General features: G+C 36.9%; 2 protein-coding genes and 1 long non-coding RNA gene across 4 annotated transcripts; 1 reads left to right on the plus strand and 2 right to left on the minus strand.

Annotated features, from left to right (window-relative positions):
• Positions 1 to 835: 835 nt before the first annotated feature.
• On the minus strand, positions 836 to 1,454 carry LOC135652671 (glutaredoxin-C1-like). Its single transcript, XM_065173790.1, has one exon. The coding sequence runs from the start codon at positions 1,212 to 1,214 to the stop codon at positions 903 to 905; it is 312 nt and encodes a 103-aa protein (XP_065029862.1). The 5' UTR covers positions 1,215 to 1,454; the 3' UTR covers positions 836 to 902.
• Positions 1,455 to 7,219: 5,765 nt separating this feature from the next.
• Positions 7,220 to 12,003, plus strand: LOC103970496 (probable nucleolar protein 5-2). Of its 2 annotated transcripts, none has more exons than XM_018820923.2 (10): positions 7,220 to 7,342; positions 7,650 to 7,753; positions 7,856 to 7,897; positions 8,131 to 8,310; positions 8,406 to 8,570; positions 8,909 to 9,109; positions 9,191 to 9,487; positions 10,525 to 10,725; positions 10,800 to 10,934; positions 11,308 to 12,003. In XM_018820923.2, exons 2-10 carry the CDS (start codon positions 7,676 to 7,678, stop codon positions 11,761 to 11,763), a joined length of 1,755 nt encoding a protein of 584 aa, XP_018676468.2. In that variant the 5' UTR covers positions 7,220 to 7,342; positions 7,650 to 7,675; the 3' UTR covers positions 11,764 to 12,003. The 2 variants fall into 2 exon arrangements, with proteins under 2 accessions (XP_018676468.2, XP_065029120.1); XM_065173048.1 differs by lacking the exon at positions 7,220 to 7,342 and adding an exon at positions 7,356 to 7,573.
• A 187-nt stretch (positions 12,004 to 12,190) lies between these two features.
• LOC135652237 (uncharacterized) lies at positions 12,191 to 12,852 on the minus strand. Its single transcript, XR_010502095.1, has 2 exons — positions 12,732 to 12,852; positions 12,191 to 12,422 (listed from the first exon to the last, which is right to left on the minus strand). It is a non-coding gene; the product is annotated as an uncharacterized LOC135652237 (long non-coding RNA).
• Between the last annotated feature and the right edge of the window lie 1,993 nt (positions 12,853 to 14,845).

Raw genomic sequence — 14,845 nt, forward strand, 5'->3', positions numbered from 1 at the left:
TTGGCCCTCCAAGAAATTTGTTTGCAAGGAAGTGATCTATGTTTAGTAGTCAGCCTTTATGATCTTCTATTGTGCTTTGTTTGACTTCAACAAAATTTGAACTTTGTACATAGTAGTCTATAAATCTCTAATATTTTATTATTATTATTATTACAGAAGAAAGTCCAAAGTGGAGCTGATGAGGATTAAAAAATCAATGTGTTAAAATGAGCATATATGAGCCTTTGCTTTGTCAACCATGCATGATGGTGATGTTCAGGTAGAAGAGTGGCCCAAAGATGCATATTCCTTCATCCTTGGTTGCTGAGTGTATCTCCTTCTTTTGTGTCAATTGGATATGGTGGAATGAAATATCTGAGAAAAAGTGAATGGTTCTTGTGTTTCTGACATGTTTAGCATATTGCCTTTTCTGAACTCTAATCACATCACTTCTCTTAATTTCTCACCTTAGGAGTATGTGTGAGGCACTCATCAACTCAATTTAGGAAGAGAAAGGTTGATATGTGGCTCTGCTATTGTTGCCTTCGGAAACATTGGAGTGCATATTACATCCTACTTTGCCTCTGCCCATCTTCAACAGATAATTGAAACAGAAAACAGAAGCTTCTTTAAAGATGATATTACACTAGCCATATGCTAAACATGTCAGAAACACAAGAACCATTCACTCATCAAGCATTTGCTAGGAGAGATACTTGTTCTCAAGATGCTGACCTTTCAATACCCAGTGACAGGTTTGTAGATGCAGCAACTCCATAATGTGCTGAAAATTACATCTCAAGGAGGGTAAGCAACACAATGTACATTCATCTTACCCGCATAGGTAAAGAAAGCAGTAGCAGTAAGCCAAAACATTAACTCAGAGATCTGTGGTTTGTTTTGTCTCCATCATCTCAGAATCATCAGAGCCAGATAGCTCCTGCGTCGCGGAGCAGCGGCACAAGCTTGCCACCGAGGTGAAGGGACATGACCTTGTCGGTTGGTCCAACAAGGTTGCCGCCGATGAACACGGCGGGCACCGGCGAGTTGCAGCCCAGCATTCTCGCCAGTGCTCGCTCCATGTCCTTCCCGTTGGGATCCTCGTCGAGCTCGTGGATCCCCGGGTTCACCCCCAGCTCGCAGAAGAGCCGCTTGATGGTGTGGCACATGCAGCATGAGCTCAAGCTGAAGACCACCACCGCCCGCTGCGACGCCAGCCTCATGACTCTGTCCATTTCGGTGCAAGATGCAAGTGTTCTTGCAAGCTAGAAAGAAAATAAGATGATGCAGAGCAGCACCAAAGAGTTGAGGAAAGAAGAGCTTCCCCCCGAAGAACTGAAATGGTGATGAAGCTGAGATGACTGATTAATGGATATAACCAGGCTGAGAAGACTTTGAAGAAGATAAGGAAAACGGATCTGTATCGGTGAAGGTGTGCTGGTTGGAGCTCCTCCCCCATTGTGATCTCTATATATACTGGTGCAGACGAGTAGTGGATTGCAAATGCCAATGTCCCACAGCATATTTTTGCTGCATGCCCGAAGATGATTGTTCTGAAATGGTCCGTGAATTCCTGATGTCAAAATTGCCCTTATACTTTGTGTCTGTGACAAGGCTTGTATCCCTCCTTTTCATGAGTCGCTAGTGGCAGCATCTTGCCACCAGGTGATGCCTTGAGCACAAGCTTCCTGTAAACCTTTAACTTCCCTTTCATTTATGTCCCAGAAGCTTGAAGGAGAAAGGCACACTGTGGCCTTTGGCACTTCAATGCACCACACATGTTGAAATTAAGATGCGCACAGTAAACATGTATGAAGGAGGAATTCGTAGCTCAATTCCTGTTCATAACTTGTTGAGGGTGACTGGGAAGACCTTCAACATTGAGCCTGACCATGTTTTTGGATCAAGGAGTCACCACAGTCTTCTTTAACCATGGTGGAAAGAGTGTCCCAGTAGAATGAGAATATTGACTTGAGGACAGAGGGGCCATTTAGTTCAAGAAAATTTATAAAGAAGACTAAATTATTATATAAGAACTTGGAAAATAAGCACTTATATCTCATTTAGAATAAGTCAAAGGTACATTAATTTTATCTTCTTTTGCCTCTCCTAGGATTAGTAATGGTATAAGCAGAGGGGTTTACTGTTTTATCATAATGTTAAGTTTCTTTGAAGCTTTAAAATATTTTTAAAAGTATATAATTATGATTTATTTGTGTTCATAATAAAAAATTACTATATTATTAAAACTCAATTGAAGATGCCACTAAATTTGGTTGGTAAAAACTATCTCTTCTTTACTGTGTAAGTACATATCAAGATAGATAAAACATCTAAACCACAAGATAAGTAAGACAAATAAAACTAATAATACAAGTAAATCTCTCTAAACCATACAAACATTAAGGAAGATATATATATATATATATATATATATATATATTATTGAACATACATTTTATAGAATTTAGTCTGCTTACTAGACTATGTTATATTCTATTTTATATGCATTATATGATAATACAATATATCAGATTAGCTTATATTATACATGTAGCATCACATCATAATTGTTTTGGTGCACAACAAAATGGTCAGAAAGTATGAAATAAAATAGTCATGTTTTCTTTGCTCCCAGTTTTATCTGATATAGATAGTAGCTATTAGTGACCATAATAATCATTAACTAATGTTGAAATATAGTTAAGACAAATGCATGCAAAAAGAAACATAACCTTAAACTTGGTATTATCCTAATTTCTTGTATAAGTAACAATAAACACTTGGCTTGAAATCCTTGCAAAAATGACAACAAAGGAAAACAAGTCTCTTCCTGAGGAGTAGAGTGAGTGGACTTCATCCAAATGCCCATCCTCTTCCTTGCAAGATTACTTCTCCACCCACTTCTATTTTTAATTTGTGTTTTGTTGCTGCAATTGCAGTCCCCAGATTTCTTGCATGGCTTATAGTATTCTTCATTATAAAATATCAGATGCCGACCAAGAAGTCCAAGGTGAACAGTCGACGGTGAGGCAGGGAACCTGGCTCCACCCATGGTGTTCGAGGTTCTCTTTTCCTCGGCGGAATAAGAGAAGAAAAAGAAGTCCATGTCCCTCGTGGAGACGACGCTGTCAACGTGAGTTTATCCTGGGACGATAATGATAACAAGTCAGTCTGAGCTGTCGTGTAGATGCAACATTCTGTGGCCTATGGCACGTACGGCCTGTAGCTTTCGGCGGCCGTCTCGATGCGGATTTTGATCGAACATCTTCCCGGCATAATGTGCGAGTTTCACGTTGGAAGTCATGCGTGCAACACGAGGATTCCTCAGTCCATGGTCACGCCGACCACGTGCAGCTGGTCAACCCTACGAACCCTGATTTTGACCCTTTCGATTTTTTCCCCCACAAAATTGTCAACATAAAATTTCAACTGCAGTCAATATCTGTTTGATTCATTTATTAGATTATTTGAATCTTAAAAATTTTATAAAAATGTAAGTCTTTTTTATTATCTGAAATACCTTTTTACCGCTATTTTTCGATGAATCGATCCAATTTTAGTGTTTTTACACCAAAATAATATAATTATGTAAAAATATTATGATTCATAAAAATAGTATAAAAATATTATAAATTTTGTAAAAAAACATTATGTTTATAATATTTGAGAATTTTAGAAATAGAGCGCTTCTCGAGAAAAACTCAAAAGGATAACTTCCTTTTTGGGACTTCACCCTATTTAATTTTTTTGGTAGCATTAATTTCTTTTAGTTATAAAATGAAGAAAAAAAAATATATTTTTATGTTATTTGTCATTTTTTCACGCATCCTTTTTATTATATTATAAGATAATTTTAATTTATTTTATTAAAAAATGAATGTGCGAGTGCTTTTAATTTTACATCACTAATTGCAAACATCGTTAGACCAAATCAAAGATTTTTTTATATATTCAATTTGATTACTATATTATTACACAAGCGATATGCGCAAGGTTTGAAAACGTCATATACATCAATAAAAGTAATAAAAATATTTTTTTTATTTTTTAAAAATTTATTTTTAGTATCACACAGGACATAATAAATACACATAAATAAATAATTGATCGAATTCTTCCATAATATAACAATTGCATGAAAGTAAATTAATTGTTATACAATGGAAGTTTCTGATTAATTTATTCTTGGGCTTCAAATTAGGAAACTTAACTTATTTGTAAAAGATAAATTTAATTATTATATTATGGATAAAGCTTCTTTATTTATTTGGGAGATTCAAAATACTAAATTTAATTTTGCATGGAAAAACTAACATTAATTATTATACTACAAAGAAACTTAATTAATTTTTTAGGGGCTTCAAAATATGAAACTTCCTAAAAATATAAATAATCTCTTTCTTTTTTTTAAGTCTCAATATGACTCAAAAATAATTAAAGAATAAGTTCACTTGAGGAAAATAAATATGTATGTATATATGTTATGTATCTCGAACAACTTAGTAATGGCTCATGATGCGATGTCACATGATAGTCCTATGGCCGAGGCCGTGGCATCGAATGAAGTTACCGCTGCCGAAATCGAAGAGGTCTCACCATCGTCCACTGACTTCAATGGAGGTGAGCTAATGGATTGCTGCACAGATGATGCCTTCTTCGACACCGTGGAAGAGCTTTAAAGACTTTTCGACCCCGTCATCATCAGAAGAGCCCCTTTGGGATGAGCATATGAAGCGCACGAACAATGCCTTATGCACGCCCGTTGACCTTGGTGGAGGTCAGCCGGTGAATTGCTCCATTGATGACTTCGTCATACCCTATAAGGTGATCGATACCTTCTTGGCCTCGCCATCTCCAGACGACCTTCACGGTGAACAGGAAAGCCGATGAACTGCTTGGATGATGTGGCCTTCGGCTTTGCTAATGAGGAGATTGAAGCCTTCATGGCCTGGTTAGCGTCAGACGACCTTAGAGGCGAGCAGGTGAAGTGCGCAGACAATTCCTTCTTCCCGTGCTCGAACGACGTTGATGCCTTCCGGTGGTCTGATGACATCCCGATCGACTGCACTACAATCCCAGCGACCCTGCCATCGTCAACCAACTTGGTCGGGCGTGGGCAGACGAAGTGCATGTCCCAAGAAGAGGTTGCAGAAGCTTCGTCATCGTCAACCAATCTTGTTGGAAGTGACCAAACGAAGAACACAAATGCTGCCTACTTATTGTTTGATGACACCCCCATTGACTCGACCGCAATCCCAGAGGCTTGATCATCGAATCCTGCTGAAGGTGAGCAACTGATGAAGAACACATAAAATATGTCATTTACATCTGCGGAAGAAGTTCAAGCCATCTTCCTGTCTAGCTTAGGAAATATGTTCTTCTCCTACAGTGTAATTGTGTTATTTGTCTGCAGCATAGAACAAGAATATATGTTTATGTAAGTAAAGACAACAGACTTGATATATTTGGCTGAATATAGTTTAATTCTTTGTAATAGTTATGTTTATGTAAGTAAAGACAACAGAAGAAGAAACTTATTATTATGGATATGCTAACCAAAATTTGAATTGCATGAATCAACAGAGTGATCAATTTCATGCATTGTATAGTTAAAACTAGAAATGTGGAATCTACAACATCTAATACAGTCATGAAAACTTATACTTTGATTGACCATATGAAATAGATAAACTCTGTCCATGTTAGATTAGATGACTGGTCTTTGATACGGGGATAAGATTTGGAGTTTATCATAGCACTAAATAGTGATCTCCATGTAGAAATTAGGATCTAAGAATTATTAGATGATTATTGTTACCTAAATTTTACTTATATAATGATCAAGGGGAAAAAAATAAAAGAACTTTTTTTAATTGAAATACTTGTAAAAACTGAAAATAATTACAAATAATACTGGTAGACAATTTCATTGTCTAGTGTGAATTATAGAGCAATCACAAATGTTGCCCTTGATTATTATACCTTATTTATCAAAGGTGGCGTCATCCCAAACTTTCGGGACGGGACATACCAAACAATGTCTCGATATGGATTCTGACTTAGCGTATGAGGGTGCTTCCCTTGCTGATTCGGCTGTAGCACGGTGTGGCATCGACTGTGACATGTCTTGAACCCAAAATATACCTTATCAAAACTCTTAATTTTATTTATTTTTATCGTATAACTTTCTAAAATAAATGATATAATTTTCGTAATCAAATCACTAGTGTGTGCTCAACACGTTATAATCGAACAAAGTGTATGAAATATCTTATGTGTCCTTTTGCAACAAAAGTGTCTTCTCACACTTGACATAATCTAACCAGATAAATTATTTAACGCACGATGTAACCATCATGTCGAGACATCTACTCATGTTTAATGCATCATGATTAGATTAAGTTTTCAATAAACTTGATGTGGTCTTGACGATCAAAGCATCTCATCGTGTTTGATGCACTAACAAAATATATGTAAGACTTTTATAGTCAAAGTATCACCTTACACTTGATGTGTTGATGTGGCCTTCTTGACCAAAGTATTTCTAAGGCAACACAATATTTTCACTTTAAATATAAACACTTGAGGCACCGGAAAGAGTTCCTACAAATATATATATATATATATATTGTCCGAAAATAAATGATATATCAAGCTAATATTGGGAGCCCAATCGATCAAACTTATCACGTTTGATAAAAATATTATTTTAGGCCTTATAAAAGAAGAGGAGAGATTAATGATGATAAAATTATTGGAGCCAATTAATACTAACGAAAATGAATAGATAATAGCGCGTAGTACACACTCAGCTATCCCTAATCTTCAATTCATACGATAATAGAAGTGGGTTAATTGATACCGGATTTGGTTAGGTTAGGCGTATTAATTTCCTAATCCACCTATTAACCTAACCTAACCCGCGACCATAACTCACGTTGCGGTTGGTGATTAACAAATAACAATAAGGAGTGGAGTTAATTGCAAATGTTACGAACGGGCTCACTTCTCGCTTCAGGGTTTGATCCGATTAGATTTAGACTCGGTTACCAGCTCGATCGAATGTGGATTTTGACCCGATATGATTGGATCCGATTGGTACGAGGAATCAAGATCGATGTAGACCCATTTCCATCGAACGGTCACGATCACTCTGAATCATACAGCGACGGTCAGATTCCTTCGCCTCTTACCGCGATAAACCCCGTCGCTCTTCTCTTCGCCTTTCTAGGCAACCCTTCGAAACACCCGCTCTCCTTCTTCGGCTCGTCCATTGCTTGCGGCGCGGCGCAGCGCAGCACAACCCTTCCTTTTGGGCAAGCAAAAGTTAGCAAAGCTTTTGCCTTGCTCCCTCCTCGAGGTTGGAATCCGCTGCCCACCCAAAACCCTAACGCCCAGCCGTTGTAGATCCCTTGGTTTTCCCTCTTTTCCTCTTCTCGATTAACCCTTCGCTTCTAAGCCGAAACCCTAAACTCGAACCATTGTGTCCCCGTAGCCGTGTAGTCTGTCACTGAGCCCCTTGGTTTGTTTTTGTCTTGAAAAGACCTCATCTTGGTGCTGGGACCCCTTCGAATCTGTTCTATGATCTAGTGTATTACAAAAACCCCGATTACTGGATTTTTTTTCTGATTTGTTGTTTGATTCCTCTTTTTCATGTGGTGATATAGATTGGTGGTATTAAGCCGACGTCGAGATGTTGGTGTTGTTCGAAACCCCTGCGGGTTTTGCCTTGTTCAAAGTTTTGGATGAAGGGAAGTTGGACAAAGTTGAGGTGACGACGTCTTCCTATCCTATATTTGTCGAATTGTCATATGTTTCATCATATCATCATCTGACTTTCTAGCGTTATCATTTTCCACGTTTGCTATTGCAGGATTTGTGGAAGGAATTTTCTACCTCAGAATCGGCTAGAAAGGTCACTCCGTTTGTAGCCTTGGTTTTTGCTTATTTATGCATCGTCTACTCATCGCAGATAGGACTGTGCCTTCAGCTTTAGTGAATATTATCATTATGCGCCCAATGGTTGCCTTAGGGAACTTGTATCTGCCTTAGTAAACTATAGAACAATAAACATCAGTCTTGATGGTGCTTGTTATTCAGGTTCTTTTGTCTTTGATCTTAATGCTTTTACTTATTTCGCTTCATCAGATTGTAAAGCTGAAAGCTTTCAATAAATTTGAGAACACTTCAGATGCATTATCCGCTGCAACCTTATTGATTGATAGCAAGCCTAGCAAGGGCCTTCGGAAGTTTCTACGTACTCACTGTGATGGTGAAACCTTGGCCGTGGCTGATTCAAAACTTGGAAACGCAATTAAAGAGAAGCTGGTTAGCTAACTGCATTGCATAATTATGCGTAGAAGATATGGTTGCAGAATCTCAAATTTGTATGCTAAGTACATTTGTTTATGGTTGATTTACAGAAAATAGACTGTCTCCACAACAATGCTGTAATGGAGCTAATGAGAGGACTAAGGAACCAGTTGACAGAACTTATATCTGGGTTGGCGGTGCAAGATTTAGCTCCAATGAGCTTGGGATTGTCACACAGCTTATCTAGGTACAAGCTGAAATTCAGCCCTGATAAGGTGAGTCCTTAATTATGCATCACAACTTGTGCTAGAGGGTGTTAATGGAAGTGTTGTTCAATTGTGTATCTGTTCGAAAATTTTTATAACACAGCCATTTCCTTATTGATCAAGAAAATAGATAGATATGTATTTGTCTAAACACAATTTTGTATCTATCCAGATTCATTTTTTTTGTTAGATCACCTTCTGATCACTTCCTATACACATTATCCTTTGGGTTGCCTCTATTTTAAGATAAATAAAAATGGAAATTTCATATGGCTATTTGCACGTCTTATTGATCTTCCTACATTTTGGGTTAGTTTGTAACATTATCTTTCTGATGAACATTTTAGGTGGATACAATGATTATTCAAGCCATAGGCTTGTTGGATGATCTTGACAAAGAGCTCAATACCTATGCCATGAGAGTCCGTGAATGGTATGGATGGCATTTTCCAGAGCTTGCTAAGATTGTACAGGACAATATTCAGTATGCAAAGGTGGTTAAGCTGATGGGAAACCGTACAAATGCTGTCAATCTTGATTTCTCTGAGGTAAAACATTAGCTCTCCTACAAGATTATCAATTATACAAAGATCTTTGGTAATAGCCAATTATTTTCTCCATGCTAACAGGTACTGTCTGAAGAGACTGAAGCAGAGCTGAAGGAAGCAGCAGTTATATCAATGGGAACTGAAGTTAGTGACCTAGACTTGGCAAATATTAAAGAACTATGCGATCAAGTTCTAGCTCTTTCAGAGTATAGAGCTCAACTTTATGATTACCTTAAAAGCAGAATGAATACAATTGCGCCAAATTTGACTGCTCTTGTTGGTGAGCTTGTTGGAGCTCGTCTTATTGCTCATGGTGGTAGCTTATTGAATCTAGCAAAGCAACCGGGTAGCACAGTTCAGATCCTTGGAGCGGAAAAGGTATGTTTTCCACTTAATCTTTCTGGCATTAGAATGCTTGTGTATTGTTTCTCTTGAACACAAGAAAACTATCCTTTCTGGTCATCTCATATTTTCCTAATTTTGAGGCGATCAATCAGCTGGAATAGGCAAAATTGACCAACTCCATTCGAGTTTGGTTGCTAAGTCTATTCAACCGACTTGTTACATAAATCGGGAGCCAACTAAGATTGAGTTTGATTTATTTTTAGTGGATTTTGATCAAAATTTTCCAACAAGCTGATAAATCAGTGAAAAATGGATCAGTGTTGGGCAATACTGATACGTTCATGTATATCGTGTCAGGAATTGAGTCAATCGACTGATATCACAAAATATAGGTTTTGGCATTAATAGAAGATGTCTATACCTTTTGAATAATTGGTCTAAAATTTATATTTGCTATCATATTAAATAGAAAAAAATGAATGATTCTATTGCTTACCGGATGTTCTGAGAGCAACAAAGTGATTCGTCCCAAATGGACACTTCCACCACTGTAAAGAATAGCCTTTCAATTAATTGAACACAGTTTGCGTCTCTCTTCCTACTTTGTGGTCTCTCTTCCTACTTTGTGGACACTAAAAAAGTAGAAAGGAGTAAACCAAAAAAAGTGAAAAAAAAAGAGAATGATCATCTTGGCTGTCTTGATTAGGTAGGATCTCTTTGTTTATCATATATATTTTATTAGGACGGGATGATTCACATTCATGGATGGACTGGATCTTAGGTGGGCCCTATAATATTGAATGATTGTGATATGAGATCTGAATGGTTCCACTTTAAGGTAGGATTAACAAACGATCTTGATGGGTAAGATTTCTTGTTCTGAGGAGCAATGTTATGTGAGCTCCTTATGGAAAGGAACACCCAAGTGAATTTTTTCTCCACTTAATCATTGTAGAGGAAGGAAAAATTAATTATCTTCAGAGAACCACTGTGGTTTGGTGAAAATTGCATTACTTCTAGCTTCATTCTTGTGAAATCTCGATTATCATATGTGTTCTAATGACATGCAGGCTCTGTTCAGAGCTCTCAAGACAAAACATGCTACACCAAAATATGGGCTTATCTTCCATGCATCTCTAATTGGTCAGGCAGCACCCAAAATCAAAGGAAAGATTTCTCGTTCTCTTGCTGCAAAAACTGCTTTGGCTATTAGATATGATGCTCTTGGGGATGGTCAAGACAACACTATGGGACTAGAAAATCGAGCTAAGGTAACATGTATATTTGATCTCATGCCTTTAGTCTCGAGTTTGTTTCGACATGAAAATTTTAATTTCTTGAATAGCTTGAAGCCCGCCTTAGGGTTCTTGAGGGCAGAGAATTGGGTCGTTCTGCTGGGTCAACAAAAGGAAAGCCCAAGATTGAGTTTTATGATAAAGATCGAAAGAAGGGTGCGGGGGCTCTGATTACTCCAGCAAAGGTATGGGTGGCCTCATTGTTTTTATTCCTGTTGGCACAATATTTCATATTGCATAACTCATGCTGATGATCTATATGTTCCCTGGGTTATATATCATTCATATCATGTGACTTCTTTTCATGTAAAGATTTTTAAAAGTTTGTGATTTATGAAAGAAGCCCTCCAGAGGAACCTAAGTTTTGATTACCCACAACAATGACTTCAATAACTGAAGGATCAGTTCCTGTTATATACGTGTATCCAAGTAGAATATGGATTACAATATACATGATCTCTATTACTTGGATTTTAGATTGGCATTTTATTTTTTTTATTATGGATACTTGTTCAAGAAACTGATAATGGAATTCTTCATTTTTCTTTGCCTCTGTAGACATATAATCCTTCAGGTGATCTTGTGTTTGGGCAAACCACTGATCTAGCTCCAAGGAAGCAAACCGCTGAGCAGGAAGCAACACTTAGAAAGAAGAGGAAGCACGAGGAAGCAGAACTGGAACCCACTGGAGAAGCTTCTGAAGACCCTCCTAAAGAGGAGGGCGAGGGTGAAGGGGAGAAAAGGAAGAAGAAAAAGAAGGTTGAGTTAGGAAGCACTGATGATCAAATTTCCATCAGTGAAGCAGAAGGGCAGACAAAAAAGAAGAAAAAGAAAAAGAAGGATAAAGCTCCAGGCGCTGAGTTAGTGAACCAAGATAATATTGCTGCTCCTGAATCTGAAGAGGAGCTTTCTAAAAAGAAAAAGAAGAAGAAAAAGCAGGCTGAAGAAGAGCAAGCTGCAGGTGATACATCAAACAGGAAAAAGGACAAGAAGAAAAAAGACAAGGGCCTGTGATGTGGCAGGTTGCTTGGGGAAGGCTTTGCTGTTTTGTAGTTCTAGGTCTGGTGAATCAATTTCTGTATAATTTTTTCTATCCTTCAATGTTTGATCCTCTGAATTGATATGATCTTAATTTTGGTTATCTGCAATAACATTCAACTGATTGCATTGCAGTCCCCATATAGCAAAAAGCAAATGTTCTCCATGGTTTGACAGTGGTAATTCATGAATGAAGCTAAATTTTAGTGCTAAAAACCATGAGCCGTTGCAGGATCTTGTCCTACTATTTGATTATATTAGTGAGATCATATTTGTTGAATTTCCTGTATCAGACAATATTTGGTGATAAAAGGTACAGTCAGAAACAATCCCTGATATATCATGACAAACCTTTGCTTGGATAATATCCAGATGAACAAATTGTAATTTCCAGAAGACTTGGTTCCCATCAACAACTCAAGGTGTTGGATTTTATCATATTATTTACCTCATGAAAAGATCATCAGGTCTCTGAAAGAGCATATGAATTGATACATAAGAAAAATGACAAGCCAGTTGAAGAGAGAATTCTCACACTTGTCATCTATGGTGGACCAGGAGGTGGGCCCACGGGACCTCCAAAGAAGGGCCCACAGCAGTCTTCCAGTAACCAGCAGCAGCAGAGGAAGTAGAAGCTGCCATTTAAACAAGTGTGTGTCACAACAAGATACAAAATTACATCTACATTACTGTGCTGAATGCTGCAGCAAATTTCCTAAACAAACCAACTTGCACTGCAATCTACATTGTGCATGATAGAGATCAATGACTTGTCCAATAAATCGTTCCTAGAAGCCAAAAAGATCGTGAAGGAGAAGTAATAAAAGAACACTAACCAAAGCATAAAAGTCAACATGAGAAGCAAGATGTCAAGTTATGCCAACTAGAAGGAGAGTTGCAGGAGTTCAGGTAAGGAGAGACGGAGAGAATCTGAGAAAACCAACCATGAGGAGAGAAGGCCACAGCAGCCTGTTGGTCCAGGTGTCAAACCTGGAGGACCTCCAGGTAGGGGAGCCCACCCTGGTCCTTGTCCACCAGGTCCCATCAAGGCCTTTTTGATGTAACTGATGTTGAGGCTGCTCTATGAAGCTACATATAGTGCTGGAGACTGAGTGAGGCAAGCTAACCTTCATCCATATACCAACCAACTGCTGATGTCCACCTACTCTTCCACAGGAGTTTTGTTGAGCCACTGGTTGGTGAGAAGAGCCTCAGCAAATCCTCTTTGATCTGCAGGTCAAGGATCCATGTGGTTCATTCCAAGGAGGAGAGACACTCAAACAAATGATATAGGGGGACTGGTATCAGCTGGATCATTTTACTGTATGTGTATACAGTTTATTTGATCATCTAATTAGGCATTGGGATGTAACCCAAATTGACATATCAGTTGGTTTTCTTTGGTGGGTTTAGGTCATATATGAATGACTATAGACCCACATAAAAATATGACAACAATGGTAAAAGTAAATCATCATTTAAGTAATTGTATAGCCTTATTGAGGTTATGATCTCTCTGTTTCTTTGGTCTTTTCTGAGGAGATAGTGTTCCAGATATTTTTATTTTTTTAATGTTAGAATAATTCAACCCTAGTGTAGTAATTAATAGTTAAAATATTTCAACTATGGCTAAATTCAAAATCATATAAGAAAGAGTGTTTTACATATCATCCTTTTAAGGTATGTAAAAAAAATATATTTATCACTCTAAATTTTAATATATACATATATATATATATATATATATTATATCTTTAATATTTTAAAAATATGTACTAATGTCGAGTCATCACTCGCTCGCGTGCTTGATGTATTCACCTTGAACAAAAGTATCTAGATGACCATATGATACATCATAACGAGAAAAAACATCTCCTTATATCTAATGTGTTCATCTAGAACAAAAACATCTCCTTTATTTGGTATATTATCTTAATAAAAAAAATAAAATATTTGATGCATCTTAATCGAATAAATAAAACATCTTTCCGTACTTAATAATGCAAAGATAATATGTAAATTTAAAGAAGCAAAACATTTTCTCATACCTAATGGGTATTCCCAGAGAAAAAAAAAAAATGTAAATTTGATGTATCCATCCAAAATATGCCAAAATGCTCAATATATCCTAACAAACCAAAAGCATGCATTTATCCAAAACAGAAAATATGTCATGCATGCATCAACTAAGCCAAAAACTTGTTTGTATATCTCATGCATTAACCAAGTCAAAAACTTCTGAAATGCCCAATATATTATGATCGAACAAAATAGATGAATTCATCCACAATAAAAACATTCAAAGCATCCATATTTTTCAATCGAGCAAATTATCATTCTATGCATTATGCATCCACCAAAGTCCAAAAGAGTGTCTAAAGTATCGTAACCAAGTGACACATTCTACCAGGACATAAATGCTGAATGTGTCCTCCTAATGGAACTTGGATTTGGGTTTAGACTTTGGCTCAGATTATTGGATCCAACTAGGCTGGTTAATGAACTTTCACATGATTCCATCCAATTAAGATGCAGTCCAGAACCAATTGATCCTTTCGATGGGGTTTATTTGTGTGATGATTTAGGTTGCATTCAGAAGCCATTCTAATTAATAGTATGTAGCATTCTGGATTAGCCATTGCATGAAATAATTATCACCATACAACATGATGCTTCAATCTGGACTATACATTTCATTCTTCTTTCATTCAATTTCTTCTTCTAACAAATTGAGACTATATATTCATTCTTCTTTCTGAAGTGCTTATCATATTTTTCTTTGATTCGATTTCTTCTTCAAGCAAATCGATTATACATTCATTCTTTTTTATCAAGTGCTTATCATATTCTCTTTGATTCGGTTTCTTCTTTAAGTAAATTGATTACACATTCCAACTATACATTCATTCTTCTTTTTCAAGTGCTTACTATATTTTCTTTGCTATTTCTTTTTCAAACAAATTGATTATGCATTCAGATTATACATTCAATCTTCTTTTTAAAGTGCTTATCATATTCTTTTTGGTTCGATTTTTCCTTTAAACAAATTGATTATGCA

The sequence above is a fragment of the Musa acuminata genome, chromosome BXJ3-11, assembly GCF_036884655.1.
Source record: "Musa acuminata AAA Group cultivar baxijiao chromosome BXJ3-11, Cavendish_Baxijiao_AAA, whole genome shotgun sequence".
Lineage (NCBI taxonomy): Eukaryota > Viridiplantae > Streptophyta > Magnoliopsida > Zingiberales > Musaceae > Musa > Musa acuminata.